This window comes from Acipenser ruthenus, chromosome 23, assembly GCF_902713425.1.
Source record: "Acipenser ruthenus chromosome 23, fAciRut3.2 maternal haplotype, whole genome shotgun sequence".
Lineage (NCBI taxonomy): Eukaryota > Metazoa > Chordata > Actinopteri > Acipenseriformes > Acipenseridae > Acipenser > Acipenser ruthenus.
In genome coordinates, this window is record NC_081211.1 from 19,937,461 (window position 1) to 19,962,387 (window position 24,927).

Here is a 24,927-nt window from a genome sequence, read left to right on the forward strand (position 1 = left end):
ATTACAGAAACACAGCTGTTCTAATAGACATTCGCTTAAATATGTTTCTAGATGGGCGTGGTGATAACTGGCAGATATTAACATTTGTTATATTTTAAAACGTTTGGTATATGTAAAAATAAATGCCGATTTTAAAACTGTTACTATATATTATTTTGCCAAATGGAAATTATTGTAACACGCAGAAACATATAACATAATTAATATGCAGGCACGTTTAATTGTAGCATACAGTAGACCAGGCTACAGTCATTTATCACTTACAACAGGTGATGTGAGGACAAACCAGGGCCAGACTCTCACAGTTTGCTCGGTATACCCCGTTCGTAACGACAACATCAAATTAGTTTAATCTTTTCTTTTCCTTTTAAACATGACCTTTTGATTGTGCAAAAAAGCCATAACATGCAATCCTGTTACCTGTATATGACAAATATCTTTTTGTATCATATCCTCCAAGATGTTTCCTGTAAAAAGTTATAATGAACACACAGCAGGTAGAACAATGATATGCCTTTATTTGTGAGCTACAGCAGAGCTTCATGGAGCAGGTGACATCAAGATTTACATTGGTCTTACTTGGGCTGAAAAAAGACCAGAATAACTATCTGATAACATCTGATGAAAACATTTTGTGGAAGAAAGGCTTTCTAGCTGCAGTTGTGATTTTTAATTACATTTCATGTGTTAAAACTGTAATATTTAAATTAGTTTGAAATAATGTGCATGTTTCTTTGAAACTATCATAATGACAATGGGCAACAATAGCATCATGACATTTTAATATAGAAAATACAATATACAGCAGTACTGCACTACAAAATACTGCACTACACACTTTCAAACAGATCGTCCTTACATACAAGCAAATATGAAAACATGGTTAATATTTTGTTTTACAGTTATTTATGAAATTAGAGAATTTAACATGCAAGCACTTTCATTGCTGGTAACATACGGGCCCAGAACAGGGGAGTGGTTGGATCCACAGCAGTCTCCGGGGAGTGCATTGCACACGGGTGAATGAATCAATTTTCATACTTTCATTTTCATACTTCAGTAAGTAACTTAATGCAAGCTTACTTATTTATTTTAAACAGTCCTCTTACCTTTTTATGATGTTTTTTCAATCATTTTGATTGGTTATTACAATTACTCAAATAGCGTTTTTTTCTGATTATTCTTTATATATTTTTTATTTTTTTGGCCAAGGCTGTGTCAAGGTGCTTTCACCCAAATTCAAGGGCTGCTCTTCAGTTCTTGCTGTCTGCCATAGATATTTGTCATGTAGGCTAGATCAGCCAAAGTATTTTACAGAAGAAAGAGACAGCGCCATCTAGTTTGCCACTTTGGATCACTTTTGCACTAGATGGCGCTTACTAACATAAAAGACACTTTGGCTGATCTGACCTGCATCTATGGCAGGGAACTGAAGAGCACTCATTATTACTGGGCAGCAAATCTTTCAGTTCTTCACTTGTTAATTCAGGTCATGTTACACAATATGCTTCAGCAAACATGCCAACTCACTGCTCAATACAACAAGGGGCAAAACTGAACCCTTGTGTTACTAAACCACCACTGTTCTGGGCCCATCACATATAAAAATATTAACATTTTTAGAATAAGACTTCATGGAGATCAGTGTCACCAAACCAATCTCTCTTGTTAAATGTAAGCCAAGGCATTGCATGCATAACCTATACTTGGTATACAGAAAGCAATAGCGTGCCAGTAAATGCATAGGACTGCACAATCTTTTAAACAACATCCCTGATTGATTCAAGTTAATCTGTCAAACAAAATGCATATGTTGCATAAATACCATATAATAAACTTTAATAATATAACAAAAAGATAATATATTGTATTGTATATACACGTATAATATATAAATAACAGGTTATCTACAAAACAAGGCAAGAACTTAACCACAGAAGTATATTTTAGGGTCTGACATTGTACATAACATGCCATACTTCCTTTTCTAGGCAGTGTACTAGTATTGCATATCAGTTATAGAACTGAAACTATTGCCAGACAGAAACTTGCAATATTAATATGCCCCAAGTTAGAAGTCAAGATTTCAACAGTTTATACATTAAGTGCTCAAAATGAAGTATTAAAATAAATGACATTTGTCTACCTAATTTCTAAATTCAAGGCGGTTTTACAAGCTTGTATGCAAATTATGAACCATTCAAACTTGTTTAACTTGTTTCATAGTAAGAAATGAATGCAAGCAATGACTTGCACCTCTTCACTGTTTCCTTTTTAAGTTTAAAATAGAGATGCAGGCTGATGCAAGAAGAATGTGCTTGGATTACTTTATCTAAATTAAGATATAGTATCTCATCAGGGTCTGTGAAACTAGCCGATGAAGCTCCAAACCTGACAATACACCCTTGCCTTGCTTTTTTCACTCTTGGATTTTCATTACAACAGAACAAAGTAATTATTTTGCTGTTATACTAGTCTTGTTATGATAAAGCTCATCTCTTTTTAATTACAAAGATACACTCAACTTAATTATGTATTAGAGCCACTGCTGAAAGCCCCAGTTCCTTGTTCTCTTTTGGATCATGCATAACGTTGCAGTCATTTTGCAGTGGGCATGACATGTTTTGCATGTGTTTTTTGCATGAAAGAATTCTGGGTCACAAATAAATCAGTTGCCTAAAGCACCACCCAGCAGCTCCACAAATTAAAAAATCCACGCCTACCTCTAGTATGGCACGTACCCCCTGCAGTGAGCATGGATATGAAACGGGGGCAGAGCCCGGGGTGCAATTACTGAGCTTTACAGAACGAAGTGGGCCTGCCTGACAGATTGAACTGCCTGCAGCTTTGAGAACTTAGGCAGGGGTGTATTGAGCAACATGAATAATGCAAAATCAAGGACACAGGCAAGCTGTTAGAATATTGACATTATATTGCATCAACAGTGACTTTTTTTTTGCATTTTTGCTTTCATAATGTAATCTTTTGACAGACTGTCATTTATTATTAATTTTAGAATTAAGTCACAGTTAGTGAGAGTTGAGAGTTGTATCATTATTATTATTATTATTATTATTATTATTATTATTATTATTATTATTATTATTAATAATGCGGTGTGTATAAAAAGAAACAAAGTTAGTGAATTTCAATTTGGTGAACTGTTTGTTATCTTTCTGTCCGTGTCTCTAATGATCTACCAGGGAGTAGTCAGGTATGAAAAAAGTTCAGAAATATATTATTAAATCTGCATTAGAAATCTTCAGAATTCATGTTTTAAACCTACAAATTTAGAATGTCCAAGTATATTCCCTTAATGTAGCTAGCCCCACAAAAGCTTAGGAGAATTGAAGGTCGGTGGGTGTTTTCCAATCCCACCGGGCAATGAATTGTCTCTTTACACCCAGGAGCTCCACAGAGGATGTCAGTGAGCTACCAGCCCCTGAATGACAAAGGCCAGACCTGCAGGCGTCTGTTTTGAGCTCACCAGTAGGGGCCGCTGTAGCTCAGTGAGGTGAAATAGTGTCTGCTGATTTTGCCTCCTTAACCTGCGGATACCCAGAGTCAATGCAACGCTGTCTGTGGAATCCCCAGCAAACTTTGCACTTGATTATTTTTTTCTTTTGCACCCGTTCAGAAATAAATGCAGACAGAGTTGATAATTGAGCAAAACGGGTGACTTTCAATCAGGACACAGGGATTGTGTCAACGATGCCTCGCTGCTTCGGACGCCTACTGTAGAAAGGACTTTCACTTTTTCAAAGCTCAGCCAGTTCTGCCAGCTCATGGAAGAGAAGTGTAAAGGATGGTCTATCTTCTGGTCTCTGGAGAAGAAACAGAAAAATTGCTTAAATTAGACTTTGCATCAATAAAGTCTAATTTCTCTCTGTCTCTCAATTTAAAAGGATATTTTTTAAGCATGACAGTGCTTAGAAAAATAAACTTTTAACCCTGTCAACATTTTTTAATCAAAACGGGCTTTAAAAATCAGTCCTCAACAAAACACTCCTTAAGGTTTTGTGTGGCCCTGTAAACTGTACCCATGCTAGTTCTAATTAATTAAAATTGTCGATGAAGGCCAAACTATCATTAAGAAATAGAGAACAAAAGGAAATCACCACTCCCAAGCTTGATTGCCAGTGCAATTCAGAGTGTGCTTTTATTGTTTGCCTATAAAGCTGTAAATGGACATGCCCCAACTGTTATGCAAAGCAAAGAACCCTGAGCTGCGTTGTCGTGGAGACGAGACTTGTAGCATCCAATCCACCTAAACTGAGGAATACCCTGCTTGAAGATTCAGAATCTGTCAACATTTTCAAATCTAGTCTCAAAGTCATTTGCATTCTCCAAAAACATGCTGATTTGACAATAAGGGTCAGATTTATCCGGCCAAACTGCAATTTACACCATTTTGTTTATGAATGGAAAATAAAACTGTTGATGCTACAAATGCTTTTATCAACCTTCCAGATTGTTTGACTATTGGATACATAACCAGTTTTATTTGTGCATTATAAATACCATATGGGAGGTACTGAAATTGAAGAAGGAATCTATGAAAAAGACCTAGGCATTTATGTTGACTCAGAAATGTCTTCATCTAGACAATGTGGGGAAGCTATAAAAAAAAGGCCAACAAAATGCTCGGCTATATAGTGAGAAGTGTTGAATTGAAATCAAGGGAAGTAATGTTAAAACTTTACAATGCATTAGTAAGACCTCATCTAGAATACTATGTTCAGTTCTGGTCACCACGCTACAAAAAGGATATTGCTGCCTTTAAAAGGCATGACATATGCAGGCATCTAAAAGAATTGAATTTATTCAGTCTTGAACAAAGAAGACTACGTGGCGATCTGATTCAAGCATTAAAAATTCTAAAATGTATTGACAATGTCGACCCAAGGGGCTTTTTCGACCTGAAAAAAGAAACAAGGACCAGGGGTCACAAATGTAGATTAGGTAAAGGGGCATTCAGAACAGAAAATAGGAGGCACATTTTGACATAGAGAGGCGTGGGAGTCTGGAACCAACTCCCCAGTAATGTTGTTGAATTGTGGTTTGTCACACTTGAGAATTATTGTATTTCTTGTTCTTATTGTATGACTTATATTGTAACACTTGAATGTATTTGTATTTGCTTGCGATTGTAAGTCGCCCTGGATAAGGGCGTCTGCTAAGAAATAAATAATAATAATAATAATAATAGGTAAAGGGGCATTCAGAACAGAAAATAGGAGGCACTTTTCTACACAGAGAATTGTGAGGGTCTGGAACCAACTCCCCAGTAATGTTGTTGAAGCTGACATCCTGAGATCCTTCAAGAAGCTGCTTGATGAGATTCTGGGATCAATAAGCTACTAACAACCAAACGAGCAAGATAAGCTGACTGGCCTCCTCTCGTTTGTAAACTTTCTTATGTTCTTATGTTCTAAATGTGCACCACTGTATTAAGTTCAGCTCTGTGAGGTTAAAAGTCCTTAATTGACCATGTACATTAATATGGGATTCAACAGTACCCCCTAGTGAAATTAGATTTTATTGCATCATTATGTTCCCAATGGCTTGTATTTTTTGCCAGTACCAAATTTTCAGCGCTGTGCTTCGGTTATATAAGCCACAGAACGTGTGGCTATACCCAAGAGCCACTATGGCAGTCCTGTATATACAGGATTTGAAATCCAAGTTTGTCCCGCTTTCGCGTTCCTTTAGCACTGACCTCTTTCCAGCTCCACTCCATCAGCTGGTAAATTAAATTGGATGCCAGTTTGGGTTTCAGCAGCCTGAGCCCTGATGAGAGGGCCTTCACCACTTCTCCATTCGTTTGGTTCTCATAAGGCATTTTACCCTCATTGTACACTTCCCACATGAGAACACCTGAAAAAAATGCAATGTCACTCTCAACTTTCACTAGAAATTTCCATAGAAATCCAACACCCTTCCACCAAGACCTGATTCCCAGTAACCTAAGCATAGGATTCGTCGGGTGCCTGGCTAGTAAGAGACCCTAAAACGCAATGAAGTAAACAATATAGCTGCAACTCTGCAATGAAGACATCTATTCATCCACACAGAAGGTATAGCATCATTTTCCCAAACAGCTTTTTACAAATGGCTTAATCTTACCCTGGTGGCTGTAAAACATAACCTGACCCACAAGTGAAGGTGGGCAGTAAGCTAGGGGTGGGTCAAACTACATATTTGAAAATGGCTAAAAAACTGGACCAAGAAAAACATTCCACAGTAAAGCAAGAGAGAGATGGTTTAATAATGTGATGCTATACTTCACCCCTACTGCTTTCCCCACTGTCTAGTATTATTATTTATTCCAGTTGCGTGTGCTTTATTTTTTTACATGGCATTTCTTTTTTAGTAGTCCTGTTTACTGATGAGACTCTCAGGGTCTCGTGGTCCATCAAGGTACTCGAACACGACAGAAAAGACCCTCCAGTTGGTTCGGAATGCTGAATTCGTTCCAATCCACAGGATGTTATTAGAATAGTAAGCAGCATGATGGTTCACCCCACATAGAAGTATGATACCTGCTTGCTTCATTATTTTAAATGCACTAGAAATCATTCCGTACCAAAGGACCAGACGTCAGACTTGCTGCTGAATTTGGAGTAATGGATGACCTCAGGCGCAGACCACTTCACTGGGAACTTCGACCCAAGGGAGCTGGTGTATTGATCGTCCAGGACGAACCTTACAAAGACAGAATGCATGCATTTGTTTTGGTGTGCTTACCAGTTTCATGTTAAAGAGTTGGTGTAATAAGCTCTGCTTATTTTTTTTCTGTAGATGGTTTAGTTTTTTCAGACTTTGAATTGGGCGACGCCCATTTATCCTGCCACATTACTGCAGATTCACTCCCAGTGCAACAGGTATTAGGTTCCCTCCTGACACCAGATAGAGCCCTGTCAGGGGTGAACCACTTCAGCACCCCCCATAAATGTAAGCCCACCCTAGAGGGAAGCTTATTACCCTAGAGGGAAGCTTATTATGCATGGAAGCAACGTTTGTTTTAAACAACAAGTGGGCATATCAGGTCAGAACTGCTAATTACAGTATTGAGGTGAGTAAATATATTTGGCCATTGATATTGGTTATTACAAAAGCAAATATACTGTAACTCCAAGAATTAAACTTTGTAACCAAGCTGTATGGTGCATGCAATCCTCAAGAGTGTTTGAGGGGCGCACATGTGGCCCCTAAGTTAGCTCGGTCCTATGTGCATGAAAAAGAGGTTTCAAGCTTTAGGTGGGGTCCAAATAGCCGATGCACAGTGGGTGAATCTGCAGTGTGGTGGCAGGTTACACGGACTTCAGAGTCCAAGAGAAAATAAAGTCTGTGTGACTTGCAAGAAAGTCATTATGCTCATGAAGTAAGAATTTGTTTACTCCTTTAAGAAAACATAACAAATACAATGTGACCCTTTTTGAAAAAAAAATAATAATATTGGCAGTTTTGTGCAGCATGCAACACAATAATAACAGAAACAATCAATACACAGTCAAGACATTTACAATCCTTTTTTTTAATAAAAGGTAATGTTTAAAATCACTTACCTAGTCATCCCAAAGTCTGACACCTTCACCGTTTGATTTTCTCCTACCAAACAATTTCTTGCAGCCTGCAAGTCAGTCAATACATATTGATTAACTAACCAGTGAATAAACTTTACCAGGTGATATTCAATGGCAATGCAGGCATACAGAAGCACAGACAAACTTGGTAACCCTTATGTTCCTCTGACAAGAGTTTAAATTGGTGCAGAGTGATATGTGCCCATTCTTTCAGACTGTTAGATTTGCCGTCTGTTGGGAACTGGTATACATTCCATTATAAATCACGTATGAGAAGTCATCAACATTAAGAATTTGTCAAAATTCCATTACATCTTATCCTGTGTACACCTTTCTACTGTTAAAAAAACAGCTCTTTAGGTACAATCTAGTGTTTGTGATTTATAAGCCTTGTCATACGAGACGTCATTCCAGAATGCATAATACAATAAGAGACACCCTACACAAGACATATTAAGTGTACAAAGTCATAGGCATCTCGAATCACCAGATCTCTGTGAATGAAGTTGGCACTCTCCAGGTAGACCATCCCCTCGCACACATCCAAGCACATGCCCAGCAGAGTCTCCCTGGAGAAGCTGCCTCGCTGGCTGCGCAGGAAGTCAGACAGGCAGCCGGACTCCATGTACTCAAACACCAGGCACATGGGGGCTTGCTGGGTGCACACTCCATACAGCTGGACCAGCTTGGGGTGAGACAGCTTACTGTTCAGAGAAAGAGAGTCAAACAAAGTCTTTACCACGATATTCAAAAATCAACTGATTCTAGATCCAATTTGTTCACATCGGTAGCCTATTTTGAGAAATGCACAAAAAGGCAGTATAAATATAGTAAGGAATAGTTTACCTAAAGGAAGAAGCAGATAAGCTATTGCTCAGAGTAGTTTCTTACTAGTTTTATATTGCATATATTGTTTTATATGCCTTTGGACTCGCTTCAAACGAAAGCCTCTACTCTAATTCATATGACAATCTCATAGTGCTGCATTCAGCAACCACTTTCCTAACTGAATATTAGACAGGTAATAATCTACAATTATGAAAGAATTAAGAACACTACTGTTCAAAAGCAAGAAGTGAAAAAAAAACAAAGCAAAGACTGCAGAAAAGCCTTCACATATAACTCAAAACATGAGTGTGCATATTACCAGTACATTGCAATATAATTATTAACAAACATAATTCGAAAATAACATTCTTCTATCAAAACATACTGCTCTTTTCTGTATTGCCACCCGTTTCACAGTAGCTTTTACTGGTTCCTTGTTATTTACCTGCATCCGCGATCTCATTTCTAGACTTAGTTTTCTGTTGAGACCACGTTGCTGCTGCAGTCCACCTTCTGGTCCTGGCCCAGAGTTTGGGACTGTTTTAGAATTCATTAGAGATAAAAACTGCATGATGATAAGCAGGGAACATGGTACTGAATCCAATAAAAATGTATTTCATAACCTCAGAGACAACAGCTATAGTGAAATCAGATAGCAATACTGCCCTCTAATGAACATATCTAGTATCACAGCTGGATAATAAAAGCCTTAAGAAAAGCACTCACGTCATAACTTGGGCTTCCTCTTTAAAATCCTCTTCTGACATGGCTCCTTCCCGTATCATCTTGATGGCCACTTTGTGATTAACATTGCGCCAGTAGCCTAAGTGAACCAATCCAAACTGGCCGCTTCCCACCTCCTGTATGAAACTCAATTCAGAGGGCTCGATCTCCCACACACCTGGCAATAAACACACAAAAGCGCTAAAATAACTTTCATAATAAGCTTATTAATAATACTTATAAAACTTACAATTTGTGTGTAGCTCAAAACCAGCAGATGCAATTAGCTATTTAAAAATATATTATTTGCTAAATAATATTTACTATTTTATATTTAAAATGCATTACTGGCCACCTATTTTGTATTTTAACTTAATACGATTTATATGTAAATAATTTCCTTGACTATTTTGCACAGTCCTGAAAAAACATATTTGGTTTATGAAGTATTTCAAAATAGATTTGCCATAAAGCATCCGACACAAGTTGAAGCTGTGTGACTACGACCCATGAATAGGTAAAAAAAAAAAAAAAGTTGTGAATTTCCCTTTTGAGTAAAACATTTTTAAAGTCACCTAATACATGTTATAAAACCACAGGCTGACTTTATGGTGTTTAATTCCCACCCTGCAGAAACCACTGTGCTTGCACAACTATGCAGAGCCCTCTGCTTGCAGCTCAGCTATGTCACACAGCTCACAAAGACCCATCTAGACAGCTGTACAACTGCAGTCAGATCAAACAGCTTAATACTTCTTGGAAGAACTTCGATAAATAAATACATTTCCAAAGAAAGATCACAAAGCTTTACAGCAGCCTAGCCAACATGATTCACTGAGCTCCACAATACAGCTCTTTGGATTTTAAGCTATTAGGCTTTGAAAAGACAGCAAAGACAAATTGTTAGATTTATACAAGTCAATTATAGTTAAAATACATAAACACTGTCTTTAAATATGCAATATGTGTAATGAATAAACTACTGAAGCTGTGGCACAGTGCATTTCGATTTCTTAGCTATAGTAAGGTAACCTTGTTTAGGTTAGTAGTGTTTATTTATTTATTTATATTCAGTATGGCTTTTAGCCAAACAGGTTGGGAACCTGATTGACAGGGTTGGGTTATTTTGTAGACTTTGCAACACTGCTTCAATGACATGGGTTCTAGGGATAACTCTGTTATATACAAGCCTGGCCAAAAATGTGCAAGGTGTTTAAATTGTTCTGGCAGTTTACATGACCATGTTAGTCCATCAAATTATCCACAGAAAGATTGTTACCATCAAAACAGATGCTTTCATATTAGTTCCTAAAGGGCAACATTTATGGCATAATACAACATGTTATTTATTCATATTGTTGATTGCATGATTTAGAGAGCAGTGTTACTTTGAACTTCAGCACTTGCAATATTAATCATTGGACCCCTTTTCTTTTGCCAAAGATGTTTTGGTTCTTTGCCTGTATTTTATACTTCGATTTGGAATATGTAAATATTTTTGTTCTAGTATTTCAAAGACAACACCAAAGATGAAAATTGTTGCTGCATTCTGGTGCTTAATTCTAAAGTGATATTTTAGGAGTATGATGTGAACATAACTTTTTATTATTATTATATTGTTATAGTTATCATGGTACCTGTGTTTAAAAATCGACCTGTTCTTAAAGCCTGCTTTCCAAACAAACTAATTATCGCTATGTTTATCACCCTTTATTAAATACAGTTCGAATAAAGCTCATCTCATTATTCAGAGCAGGTGCTTAAATACATTACCATACAAATCACATATTCATTCTGATTACCATAGTGTGGCACAATAAAATCAGCATGCGACATAATATGCCCACTGTTTTGTGCCATAATAGATAAAATTGCAATAGTAAATACGGAAATCATGAACGTGCACACTAATTGCAATTATAGTGCACCATGTTTAGTGCCCTTTTGTAAGTGAGGCCCCTTGAATAAGCAGCCACTGGTTCATTTAGGTCTCAGTAGCACTAAGCACTTAGCATTGAAGCACTAAGCAATGAAAGATGACAAGCACATCAACGTGAAAGCTTTGAGGTTTCTTGTCACGCTTGTATGTCTAATTTAATTACTGCTATGTAAGTGCGTGTTTTAAGTTAATTCAGGTTTCACTATATCATTAAAAGGAATGCGGTGTGTTGCAGCTTTATGGTTACAATCCGGTTTACCAGCTGAACTTAAGAGAAGACATGCTTGAAAAGTCCATTTGAGGCCACAGGCGTGTTTTACTTTACTAGGTTACCAGGATGTGATGATTGAAATAGAAAATTATATAGAAAGCACATCTTAAGAAGAATACAATAGTTAAGTGTGATGTCATACCGATACCAAGTAACTCTTTAAAGCCTCAATATTTCACACCCCTGCTCAATTTTATACTAAAATAGATAACAGGGATGGAAATAAGACTCCCACTGCATAGCAGTTTGATCCATTCCTGGTTTTACTATGAGTTTAATAAGAATCACCTGAACTTGTTACCTATACATTGGGGGCTAATCAATCATATTAAAACCTGGAATGGGTCAAACTGCTATACGATAGGAGTCTTGTTTCCATTCCTGGATAATAAAGAAAAACAAGATAAAAATAATTTATATTGACGTGTGAGGCCTTTGGATTTTTTATTAAACAAATATGCTTACCATAGCTAAAGCCAGCCGTCATTGGGGCCTTCTCCCTCCCCGACGACACCACATGCCTTAGCCTTGTTATGAGTCCTGTACAAATAAACAATGTTTGAATCATGATGTACATGTATGTTCATTAATTATTATCCACTTTAAAACAAAGACATTCACCTTCAAAAGTAAAATATTAACTTTCAGATTTATTCAACTTGGTCCAGATCAGTTATTTGAATAAACTTGCCACTTTTGAAAATGAGGGCTGCAAAATCTCTCTCTTTACTGCCTACTAAGCCTCAGAGAATTAGGTTGGTATTCTCCTCTCCATCTTTCTTGCAGACACACTGAAATGGGTTGAGTTAGTGGCTACCTCGCTCGAACGCTGTACATCACTTTCACCTGATACAAGCCAAACTATCTCATACAAAGACAATTCAGATGGCTGTATCACATTGAAGGAAGGGTCTGCTATATAGTATAAGTTAATGCATCCTGTGTCTCTGTGGCAGTCTTGTTTCGGTTTAAGAGATGCCGTCTTGTGCAAAACAAAAAACAAACAAATGTTGTTTTAACTTTACAATTCTGTCATATGTTCTATACACGGCATAACATACACAAGAAGGACTGGTATTTTGACAAATCGTAAATGGTGCTTGAATCCTCATACGTGTTTTAAAATGAAGTTGAGAAACACCTCCATTTCCTCTCTAAAAATGCACGTTCAGTAAGCCAGGTCATTGATGCTCACCTGCTGCATTGTGCTGGTGGTAATGTATCAGTTCTGGGATGGAGTTGAAGGTATATTTTTCTGCCAAGTAAAACTTTGTTTCCCCACACGTGGTCACTCTGATCTGGTAATGCTTCACTCTGGGGTTGTTTTCGCCATTAGAACTAAAACACAGAAATGGAAATGAGAAAACGTAGACAGGAGGCACCACAACTAGTATGACAAAGGAAGACAGCCCTTGACGATTGAAAAAAGAATCCATATTGTTACATAATGTATACATGAGATGCTATTGCTGTTCCTTTAAAAACCTACCCGTGTGCTTTAGTGAACACAGACACTGTGTACAGTCCAGCGTGCCGGGAATCCCTCACCATGAAAGCACCTTCTTTGTCCTACAGAATAATAGAGCACATTTATATATAGTAGAGAGAGATATAAATCAGGGTCAATTGCTGTTTCTTCAAAGAATGTACTGTAAATAATTACCACCGAACATCTGCTTTAATATAATGAAAACTGCACAAAGGACAAGAAAAGAATGCACTAAACAGATACCAAGGATGTCTATGAAATTAACGAGCAGGGCACTGCAGATTTAGGATACATCTAAGGAATAAGTAGCTTCAAAATACTTCTTTTTTATTTTCCATTTAATTGTTTTATGTTTGTCATCATTCTGAGTGGTGTTAGTGATGTGTTCAAATATTTTGACAATGAGCTCAGGAGCTGCTCTTCAGTTCTCGTTACCATAGACACATTGACCATAGAGCAGCCAAAGAGTCAAACAGTTACTGAACTCAGACTTCTGGAAAAAAAAATAGTTACTGCTGTATCAAGTATCATTCAAAGGATATAGAAAATGTAATTAAAATGTACTCTATACTTTATTCATGTGTAGCTTCAGCACCTACTTGCAAAGCTTACCATAGTACCTGGATACATTTAAAATGATCTTACTATTGATAAACTCACATACAGTACATTTTAAAACAGGCAACATACCCAAGACAGGAAATCCCCAACCATAGCTGTGGGTTTCGTGCTTGAAATCTAGAAGCTTAGCATCTTGCAGCCTCACATTTTGCAAGTGTGGTTTCACGTCTGCAGCATGCTGCCTGTCCTGGTTTTGTGTGTGTGTGTGTGTGTGTGTGTGTGTGTGTGTGTGTGTGTGTGTGTGTGTGTGCGCCTACCTGTTGGGAGTCTTTTTTTATTATCTTTCAAAAACATGTCATAATAACATCTACACAATTGAGGAAGGGGAGTGGCAGAAAGTTACTTTACATTTAAAAACAAACAAAATCTAAAATGTATTAACTCATTTTCAATACCTCATTAAATAACAGTTGTTCAGCTTTTGCTCTGGTAATGTTTTTGTTGTACCACCTGAATGAGAAAATAATAATAAAAAAAAAACATTTATTAGTTTCTGACAGCATACACTATATCCGTAACTTCTAAGACTAACAGTTGGTTTCACACACCCCAATTAGTATTCATCTCAGACTACGTTACCTAAAATAACATTGAATAGTCCAAGATTAGTGCTAATCAGGGTCTGTGAAACAGGCTTCACTGTAAATTGCGCAGTTAAGAAACTCAGTGAGGTGAAAGTGGAACAGAGAAACTTAATCAGTTTACATGTTTATCAGATTAACGTTTACTATATGAGTGTTTACTGTAAGTCTCCATTTCTGCTTAGATCATTATTTAGCTAACATACTAGTTAGTTTTTCTTCTATAAAAACTCCTAAGAGCTACATTTCTACATTTCTCAACTTTAATTTCTGCCCCCTTTACTTTCGTGACAGATACACTGGCAAACATTCTTTTCACAATTATAAAAATGTCTTACAAGACTGTTTTTCCTATAATAAGGAATAATAATGTTCTTAAATAATATTGAATCAAGGACTATTTTCTTACCTTGCTCCAAAGCTCAGAACATTATTTTTTGGCACTAGGTAAGATCTCTTGTTTTGATATTTTAGATTTTCTTTTTTCTTTTCATAGGAACAGCCTCAAAAGAAACATTTTCTTAATAGGAAAAGCCTTTTGTCAGTATGTTAGTTAGTAAATCTCTGAACAAAAATCACATTACTCAGTACCAGTACAAGGCCAATATTATCCTTAATCTTTTAGGTTTTCTTAATCTTGCAGTTGATTTTTCTTCCCTGAGCCAGACATACTGTATTTACACGGTGTATCATATTATACTGTAATGGCAATTAATATAGCCTTTGAGTGGTATATATCAGACTGCATAGAGTGGTATATATCAGACTGCATTGAGTGGTATATATCAGACTGCATTGAGTGGTATATATCAGACTGCATTGAGTGGTATATCATGATGGAGTGTTGGTGCACAACCAACTTGGTCTCAATCTTTTTCTCGCAATCCCTAGTACCTGCATATTATATGTTTGTGTCATGTTGGCTTAGATCAAGCCTGGAATAAGTCTAGGTGCTCCATAGGTATAGTGATGCTATGACCATTTTGAATGAGCAGTTTCACAGAAGAAGGTCTGTTTCTCTTTTCTGAACTGCCATTTGGACCTATGGTATATTGTTGGAAACCACATCTTGACAGGGTCATGGTGGAGCCACATATGGAAAATATGACACAAGTCCTACTGAAACCAAACATGTGTTTTTACCTCGCTCACAACTATTGCACTGTAGACACACATGATATCACTGATGAGACAACAGTCCCCTTTTCAAATGTATGCAAAGGATTTTAATGAACCAGAGGACTCATAGAAGCAGTGTTACCCCAATCTGTTTACTGCCACAGTATGATTTGGTTGGTCATTTTAACCCCAATAAATTGGTTTCTGAAATGGTGCCAAGCTATTTAGTGTTGTCAAAAACAAAAGCCCCACCCAGTTGTGGTAGTATGTAAACAGTTTGGGGCACCATTACAGTAGATGTCTTGCTTATTAAATGTATTTTTCATACTACATTTATTTCCTTTGGGTTGGAACGTTTGGGGGTATGCAGTGTTTTCTTGGAAGGTGGCAGGTTTCATGGCTACAAACAGCCGTCTAACAATCAAATGACATTGAACTTACTCGTGTGCCTCTAAATTGTCAGGTGACTTCTCAATAACGTAGCTGCTTGGGATATACCCTGTGTCTCTGTTGAAAAAATAAGTTGTTTAGTTAGTTCAAAATGAACTGCTATAAAAAAATATCTTATTTAAACAAATCATGAAAGCTTCAGAACAGAAAAACCAGATATACGATTAATGGTAAGATCATTTCCTTCTCCAACACAATTGGGGATTTTTTTTATTATTATTTTTTTTTTTGTTTCCAGTTGAAGGAATGTCTAAACCTCAGGCACAAATTTCCCCACATCCCCCACTATCAATTCAAACACCAGACTCCCTCCCACCAGATAAAAATAGCAATTCTCCACCTACACTTTCACTACCACCATACCACGCAGTTTAAACTTTGACTATGACTTTGACAAAAAACACTTAATCAAAACACTACCATAATGTCTGGAAAGCAAACCTGTGTAAATCTGGCAAAAAGAAACAAAACTAAACAGAAACTAATCTAATTTCAGTATACTCGTATCTGCCAATTGATTAAATCTACAAATCAAAAGAAACTGTGGATTAGTCTAACAAACTGGCATCAAGACATATACAGCAGTCAAATCCACCTATTTGCTAACTTTTCCGATATTTTGAATGCGTTTTAGCTACATTCGTAATTTTAAGACAACTCAAAATATGGAAAAATACACTGGATGTTTCAGTTGTCATTCAACCGTTTTTATCCTCTTAATAAAAGGATCTCTCTCCATTTGCAACACACACAGTGAATATATCTTTTCATTAACTGCAAGGAAGCACTTTATGTAATTCTGGAGGTGCTAATCCGATAAGCCACATCCTCCACACCAGAATTAAACAGGTTTTAAAGCTGCAGTGTCCCACAGGCTTCCTCCCGTACAGCTCATTCTGCAATCTGAATAATCACAGCATTTACAGCATGGTGCCCTGGAAAATCTGGATTACCCACAATTTCAGACTCACCTCACTTTGCTTAATATTACATGAAAACATGCACAATCACAATACAGTATTTGGATAACTGCTTATTCAGGTGTCATGAACCTTGGTAACATTATTTAGAATAAGTTATTGAGGATATCAGATATAGGGGGTTTCTATACAACAGCTCTAGAGAATTGATAGGGAATTAAAACAATGACAGGAAGGAGATCTTTAACTGCTGCACCCTGACACAACTTGTTGCTGTCATTTATATTGTGAAATTGAAACTTTATTATACCAGACTGTTATTTGACCTAAATCTGGTAAATTTGTATAGGTTATAAAACAGGATTATTCTCTATACAGTAATTGCATGAAATTTAAAATTACCCGTTTTTATCTTGAGCAGTCCACCAGTTTGGATCGGACTGGTCTGTAATAATGTACTCCTCCTGTTTGTACAACATCAGGTCCTGGGCACTCTGGGGGATGAAATCATGAAGAGCAACTACCACCAGCTCTCCCGGATCAGAAAACAGCCTCTGCAAAACAGAAAACTCAATGTCAGTCAAGTCTAGTGCTGCCAATCAAGCACCTCAAGCAAGGTGACATTTCATCAGAAAAGAGGTGTAAAATCCTTCAAAATCAAGATAGAAATGGCAAGTGATTTAAGACGCAACTTAAACCAAAAAGTGACATTTCAAAGTTATCTTATTTTTTTAACTTAATGTATTCTTGTTTAGATTCACTTTCTGTATCATTTTCTGTTGCAGTAATCACAAACTCAGTGTAGCTATCAACTTCTCACGCTGCAACACCCTGACCCCATTGGATTGAACCTAATTTGTTCTTTGTGGTATCATTTACAACCACTAGGGGAAGAGTGTTGCATGGGGGAGGGTTTAATGGTTCCACTCTGGTGTACCAGATTCACTAGGAGGGTACACATTCTGAGAACCAGCACACAGGTGCTTTAAACTTCAGAGTTTTAAAAAGAAACCAGCATGTAATGGCTGCAACAGAAAATGCTATACATAATGACAGTAAACAAGCAGAAAACATGTATTTCAGACATGTATTTTATTATTGTGTACATGTTTACTCCAGGATAGATTCCTGAGTTGTAAAAACTGAATGATCATCATTACACACATTGTATATACTGCACACACACACACACACACACACACACACACACACACACACACACACACACACGTGCGCGCACGCACGCACACACACACACACAAAGAAGCCGGTTTCTTCATTTTAAATTCATTTTAAAATATTCCGGAACAGTCACAAAAGCACCTTTTTAAAAACAAAGAAATAAAAGACTGCAACTTAAGCAACCAGCCCCTCATTCAACAGGTCCCTCTTTATATAAAACACCTTGACGTGGTAGACTACATCAAGTAATACCGTTTAAACTGTTAAAGTCGAGTTGATGTGCGAAAGCAACTGTTACCAAAATACATGAAGAAAAACAGTCTACATCTTAAGTGACACATCATTATAATACAAATTGGGATATTTAAAAGAATGAACAGGTCAATTACTTTAAAAGTACACTGTAAGAGTTGGTTGCCATGGGTATTCAGGTTGTTATTACAATTGCAGGTTTTATTATTAATCACATAAGAAATCAATTAAATGATACATAGAGATTTGTCAAACATCCCAGTATAAATTATCCTGTGTGCAGATTTCATCCCAGGCATGGAATACACTTTGCTTAACAGCAATACCGGAGTCCCTGAAACTACAAACTGCAGTACCACTGAGTCACTCAAACAACTACCAGGTAGTGTAATGTTAGACCAAAATACACCCTACCACACGTCACAGATCATGTGAGTTAAAAGCGGTACTCACCCTGGTGTCTTTTGGAGTGGGAGGGAGTGGCTTTTTGGAGGCTGTTGGACAACAAAAATAGTTTTTAATGACGTAAAATGGTGGCATTTAAATATCTCTGCCTTTCCAGTTGTATTGTGGACTTCACTGTAATTCTGTTATAGGTGGTTATGTTAATAAGGGGGTAAACAAAACACCCATATAAATGAAAGCTATAAAGGCAGAAACATTACAACGATAAAGATCCTAAACAGCATTGTATTTTACTAAAAACTGGAAATGGCCCATTTTAAACTTAACCCTAAATAAAATCTACTTTTATATTGAAAATGTGTATGTTTAAATGGTAAACCCCTTACACCAAAAGATTTTAGGGTTTAATATGGTAAACATAGATTTTTTAAATGTAATATAATCTCTTTAGAGTTTAAATCATTTAAACCTGATAGAAGTTATCAGGTCTCATTTCATCACACTTGTCTACAGCGTGGTGCACAAAATGGGCTACTGTTTATGGGCCCAATTCACAAGTAAGAGTTATATGGATATAGTGCAGGCAGTTGTGCTTTCGTCATTTAGAGTCTGTGGATATATGGGGGTTGTCCGTGTGAACGTACATTTGTCTACCTGTAAATGTCACAATTTCATTTTAATACACATGTATGACTAACACCCCATTTGCCTACCTAATGACTCCCAGGTCTTAAATACCACTTCCAATTTTCATTAAACTATTGCCATTTCTGGATTATTCTGTGCATACTGTTGATATGTCATGGTTGTCAAATGTATCATACTGACAGCTCAGTATGGTGGGCGATGTATTGACATATTTAAATAATGCTTTCTTTCAAAGTCAGATTTCTTATTCAGGTAGGACGCTTGTTCTTTTGACAGTGAAGAACAGTGTCAAGAATAGCAGCCAGTACTTTATTCATATTTATTCATAAAGTACTGGTATAGAAGGAACAGTCATGTTGAATTGTATAAGTTATGGTAATTATATCTGGTAACACACCGTTCTGATTGGGGTTGTATTCAAGGCATCCTGCAGCCAGTTTATCTGTTTGAAAGCAGCACCTCCACCTGCCGTCCACCCAGAAATTCGGATGGTACTTCGGAACTAAAGTGTTGTTGTTCTTCGTTTCTTTAAAAGACATTCCAAATGACATGATGAGAACACATGAACAATATTGCCACATATTACTGTGGAAAGAGACTCTGTAAATGTTTAATTCAAATCTACATTTGAAAATTGCTTGGATATCCACATGGGAAATCACCTTCATTTGTCACCCTTTTTTAATGATCAAAATATACTGTAGTTGATCTGATACAGACAAGAATACAGAAAGGTTGGGTGAGAAATATGTCAAATCCTAAAAGAGAGCAATACATCAATGGCTGGAAAATATAAGGTGATTTATTGTCAATAACCAGGGCTAGAATTTTTCAGGTTTCATTTTTTGAGGGGTGTTTTTTCGGTTTTTATTATTATTTGTCAAAATCGTTTATTTTCAGTTATTAAACATAAACACTCAAACACATCAGTATTCCGTTTCTATAATAAATTGTATGTAGGTTTCAGTAATACATATATAGAAACGTTAACTTACTGTGTTGAAGTGAGCATGTTCACATTAGGACAGGCAATTTAGAACTCTGCATCCATTTTGAATCAGAGAAGTATTTCATTTTACGCCCCATACTGCCTGCGGATTTATCACACTGTAATGCTGGGGTTCGGATGTGGTGAAGAAATAACTCTCATATCAATAATTCAGCTGAATGCAGAGCAGACATATTACAATCTTACAGTTTTATTACTGCAACTCACACGTTACACATTGCTTCCAACTTCTCAACTCACTGCCTGATTTATCAAGAAAGCTTATTGAATACAAGACCTTTAAATAACATAAATTATACACACAATTAGAAGGCAAACACTAATACGCTACTGCAAAGCAAGCTTAAAGTTAACAGGAGAGTTTAACTAATTGACTTATTAGCCTTTTAATAGTGACAGTAAGTTTGTTTTATTTATTATAATTATTATTTTACTAATCGTTGGTCCTAATACTGATGTTGTTTAATCATTTTATTTTACACAAATTATTATTATTTTTTAAATATAAATGTTAACCTAACTTAAAAATAATTACTGGTCCTGAATTTATTGGTACTAAACAATAACAAAAATAATCGTACACTACAAGAGTTTGTTTCAGGTGTGAGTTGTTTTTTTTTTTTTTTTTCAGCCTACCTGTCACAAGTCAGTCGAACGCAGTTCCACACGAATTGCCTATTGGTCAGTAGCAATGTCTTTGCACACTGCCCGCCTTCTGAAAGACGTATTCTTTATGTAGAACAGGTAGTGAATGATTGACATTATTACAAATATATTGCCGAATCGAGGTTTATGATGACCCACATAGGTAACATCGTCTTGTTACAATCGGTTAAAACCGAAAACTTCCAGCCCTACCAATAACTAACACCACCTAAACTGACTCAAAACCTTTTAAATGGCACAATGTCAAGTAGACACACATTTTGTCAGCGCACCAGCCAAACAATCTTCTTCACTTATATTTCTTAACAGGGATGTTAGATTCCGTTTAAACTTCAACAGATTGGCATTTTTGTAACCAATGAAAAAAGCCATCAGACGAACACCTTCATTAGAGTGCTGTTACTTTTTCATGACGCACTGCAATATTAATAGGAAATGGGAACTACATGCGCGCAGCATTTACATGTTCATAGAAAACAGCAATGTGAATAAATATTAGATCAATAACCTTACACTGGACACATCCTGCTATATAAAGCTGACCTCTATATTTGACATGAATTACTTTGATAATGGTTAAACATTTAAGAACAAAAAATACACACATGCTTTCCAAACTAGGTCATGTGGGATTACAGAGTTGACAGTGCATTCTGATACAGATTCAATTTTATCATAGCAAATGAGATCTTAAGAGGGCTTGGCAGCCACTTGCAGAAATGTGATAACAAATACCCCCATGATTATCATAGTTAGAAATGACTGATTGATATATTAAAAAGTAGAGATCTGAGCCACTGCTGTGCTAATCATTCTCACCCACACATTGGCACTGTCAACATCAACGTCAAAAACTTTTTTCAAACAGCATTCTTGTAAATGATAAGCTTAACAAATTACTGTAAAATATAGGCCGAGGTGTACTGTGGGCTCAAAGAGATATTGATTATTTTTCCCCACATGTGGAGTTCTCATTTTTACTATCTTGGGTTAAAAATTAGGTTAGAAATTGGATTGTGGATTATTTTAACCTGGTTTTATTTTATCTTCATCAAACAACAACACCAAAAGCTTCACATGATTATAAATGTAACAATATAAATCTAAATTTGATTTTTACCTTCCTTCAGTGCGCACACCCATTTCTGTCGGATATCTTTATCTGGGGCAAACACGTACAAGCAATAATTGTCATGGACAACCTGGAAACAAACATGACTGTATTAAATCAGGAGTTCAAATGACTTTTAACCAAACTGCATGCAGTCTTGGGACAACTGCATACAAGAATTTCCTCCAGTGGAAAACCACAGCGAAGAAGAACAAAAAAATCAAGTCCGTATCCACATAGAGTTCTCAATAAAAGCAGCAGTCTTTATTTCATATTTTTAGGTCTTATGGGTCGAAACGTGTTAGCTATGTTTGCTGTGAAGTTTTTAAAAATATGAAATAATGACTACTGCTTTTATTGAGAACTTTATGTGGATATGGACTTGAATTTTAGCGGGAGTTGCTGTCTTTGTTCTCCTTCGCTGTGGTTTTCCACTGGAGGATATATATATATATAAGACTCACCTGGAAGGGGTATTTGAAGTTATATATATATATATAAGACTCACCTGGAAGGGGTATTTGAAGTTGCATGGAATCAAGATGTCACTTCTTACAATTTCCACACATTTGATTCTTGATAGATCAATGGCGCCTTTCAAATTTGGCTTTTTCTGAAAGAAACAAGAATGATCTCTTACAGCAATGCATAGCCAGGTTCAAATCCTCATAGCCCAGGTAGAGATAGAATATGGATGGTGAATCTGGCCTTGAGCTCCAGGGTGATTTCTTTAACAAACCCCCCTGAGACTGTGGTCTAAGCGGGGAGGTGAGCACTATAACCAGCACTATCACTAAGTCCAATCAAGTAGCCTGGAAAGCTGCTCAGGGATCCTGAGTAGGAATATAAAATAACACCTCAACTACTACCAGTCAATTCATGTAGTCAATATTTCTTACATTGTTATTACCTCTTTTTTTAAATAGTGACTTCATTTTTATTTTGATGAATATATGCAGTATACATCCCTTTCTGTTTAATCTTCACACTCAACTCTGGCCATCACATCAGATTACAATAAAGCCTCCCCATTTTGGCTCATAGAGTGACAGCGCAGCTGATGGCCGGGACAGCAAACAGGATTCACAAAAAAGGAAAAATGCATTAAAGTGCACTTTTATATGAAATATTATATTAGCAAAATAGAAAACAAAAGTTCCAACAGACTATCGCAATGTGTCTCAAGGGCCCTACAAAGGCACCTGATTCAAGGTAACTAAAGCTTATGTACAGTAATAAATGTCTGTTTTTTTTTTTTTTACTATACAGTACAGATCTGTACAGTACACAAATTATTAAGCCTCATATATACCATTTTTTTTTTTATATTAACAGTATATGATAAACAGCAAATTCAATCAAGTATGCCAATAAACAGAGCAAGTAGATTTTAGTATCTGTATGTTAAGATATTAAAATTTAACCAAATGCCTATACTGCACCAAAAGTATAAAACATACACATTGCGTTATAGGATTTGAAATATATATGAAGGATTTTAATACAACAGGACTGCATACACTATTGCACAAACATGTAGATGCTAAAAAGACATTAGCCTTTAAATAATCAAGTCTCACAGATTTAAGTCTTTACCAGTATCAGAAATATATTAAACAAAAGAGCCATTTTAAACGTATTACATCTACATTGCCACAGTTGTACAGTTTAACATCTACACTGCATGGTAACTTTCCTTACAGTTGTTTTACACATGTAATTGTAGTATGTACATTTAATACATTTCAATGGAGTAGTCTACACTGTCTGCGGCAACACAAGAGTACCAGCTGTACCTACCCCAGGACGATGCTCAAAGTACGCCAATTCAGCCTTACTTAAAACGAAATATCTTTCTTTATAATTGCAGGGAGAGGTTCTTCGCTTTTGCTGAGACTTTTTGAAAAAGAACTCTTCCAAAATGATACTATTCATCCTAAATAAAAAGTATCCGTCATGAAGAAATCTATAATTGAAGTCAGAAACAAAAAGGTAAACTCTCGTATTATGAGAGTATCTAGAATAGCAATTACACAATGTAGGTGACGTGTGTTATCTTACAAACAATCAGAAGGTCTGAGGCGCTCTAGGCTTTCCGGCACAGCTAAACCACTTCCTTATGAAAACATCGTTTTTTACATTAAAAAGACACCTTTCCAAAAATAAACTGAAATGTCATTTGAAAGCAAATTCCTCAGATTGTGCATTTAAATATGTTAAAAGGTTATTCAAAGCAGCACTAAGATGGAGAATACAGTACAGTGTTCAGTAAGTGACTGGACAGTCTACATTGTAGGTTCATACCTGTCGCTATAGTAGGGAACATCCACCCACAAGTCAATTTGCCAGCCCCACTCAAATCGTATTAACCTTGTGGTTATATCTTCATCCACGCCTGTCTTGATACAGCTACAAATTCTGAAGACAGTTTCCCTTAAATAATATGTATTGTTTTATACAGTACAGGCTGGGTTGTCAGACGAATAATGTGCATTTTCTACACAGCTCATCAACACCACACTGACATGCCCCAGAGGCAATATAATGGTGGTCCTGACAATATGGCTTTGGTTATTGTCACACTCTGGTTAATATCAATCACATTTATTCAACTGAATAAAAATATACAATTAGAGATGAAATACGTAGAGAGAGATATACCAAGAGAGACAGATGTTGCTGAAAACAGTAAGTGATGGACAGAGGGACAAGATATTAAGTCTGAAATCCTAGTGACTGAATGTATTAGCATCTCTGGAGACACCTTCTAGCACCTCATGGAGTCTACTCTATGCCACTTTGTGTGAAGGCTGTGATCAGAGCAAATGAGGGCCCAGCCTGATATTAGGTACTTTTTATGATGCTTGCAATTATCCTGAGGTCTGTTTACTTCTATGTGACACCAGAGTTGAAATTCACAATATCACTTCATTTCTTGGCTCTTCATTTCTGAACAGCCAAGATGCAAGAAAACGTGATTTAAAATATATATTTTAGCATTTGAGCAATGGAACATCATAAAAATACAAGGTGAAGGTGTACAAATAAAACTATTGAACTGCCATTGTAGCTACCATACATCTTTCCTGTTAGAGGTGGCATGCAAATAGAATAAATCAAATAAAAC

At 36.5% G+C, this 24,927-nt stretch overlaps 1 protein-coding gene across 1 annotated transcript; it reads right to left on the bottom strand.

The window, feature by feature from the left end:
* Window positions 1-504: 504 nt before the first annotated feature.
* LOC117412870 (tyrosine-protein kinase ITK/TSK-like) lies at window positions 505-23,850 on the bottom strand. Its single transcript, XM_034021480.3, has 17 exons — window positions 23,601-23,850; window positions 22,309-22,413; window positions 21,810-21,891; window positions 19,412-19,540; window positions 18,415-18,455; window positions 16,930-17,081; window positions 15,599-15,664; window positions 13,853-13,907; window positions 12,837-12,916; window positions 12,543-12,685; window positions 11,813-11,887; window positions 9,141-9,315; window positions 8,074-8,290; window positions 7,569-7,633; window positions 6,587-6,705; window positions 5,720-5,877; window positions 505-3,824 (listed from the first exon to the last, which is right to left on the bottom strand). The coding sequence occupies exons 1-17, from the start codon at window positions 23,733-23,735 to the stop codon at window positions 3,759-3,761; spliced, it is 1,863 nt and encodes a 620-aa protein (XP_033877371.3). The 5' UTR covers window positions 23,736-23,850; the 3' UTR covers window positions 505-3,758.
* Between the last annotated feature and the right edge of the window lie 1,077 nt (window positions 23,851-24,927).

What these genes read in the sequence shown, in the direction of transcription:
- LOC117412870 (XM_034021480.3), bottom strand. Translation starts at nt 23,735, where the DNA reads ATGAATAGTATCATTTTGGAAGAGTTCTTTTTCAAAAAGTCTCAGCAA. An exon ending in ATACAACCCCAATCAGAACG is followed by an intron (nt 18,456 to 19,411) that starts GTGTGTTACCAG and finishes GTTGTCCAACAG; the next exon opens with CCTCCAAAAAGCCACTCCCT. An exon ending in ACTGCTCAAGATAAAAACGG is followed by an intron (nt 15,665 to 16,929) that starts GTAATTTTAAAT and finishes TTTTTTCAACAG; the next exon opens with AGACACAGGGTATATCCCAA.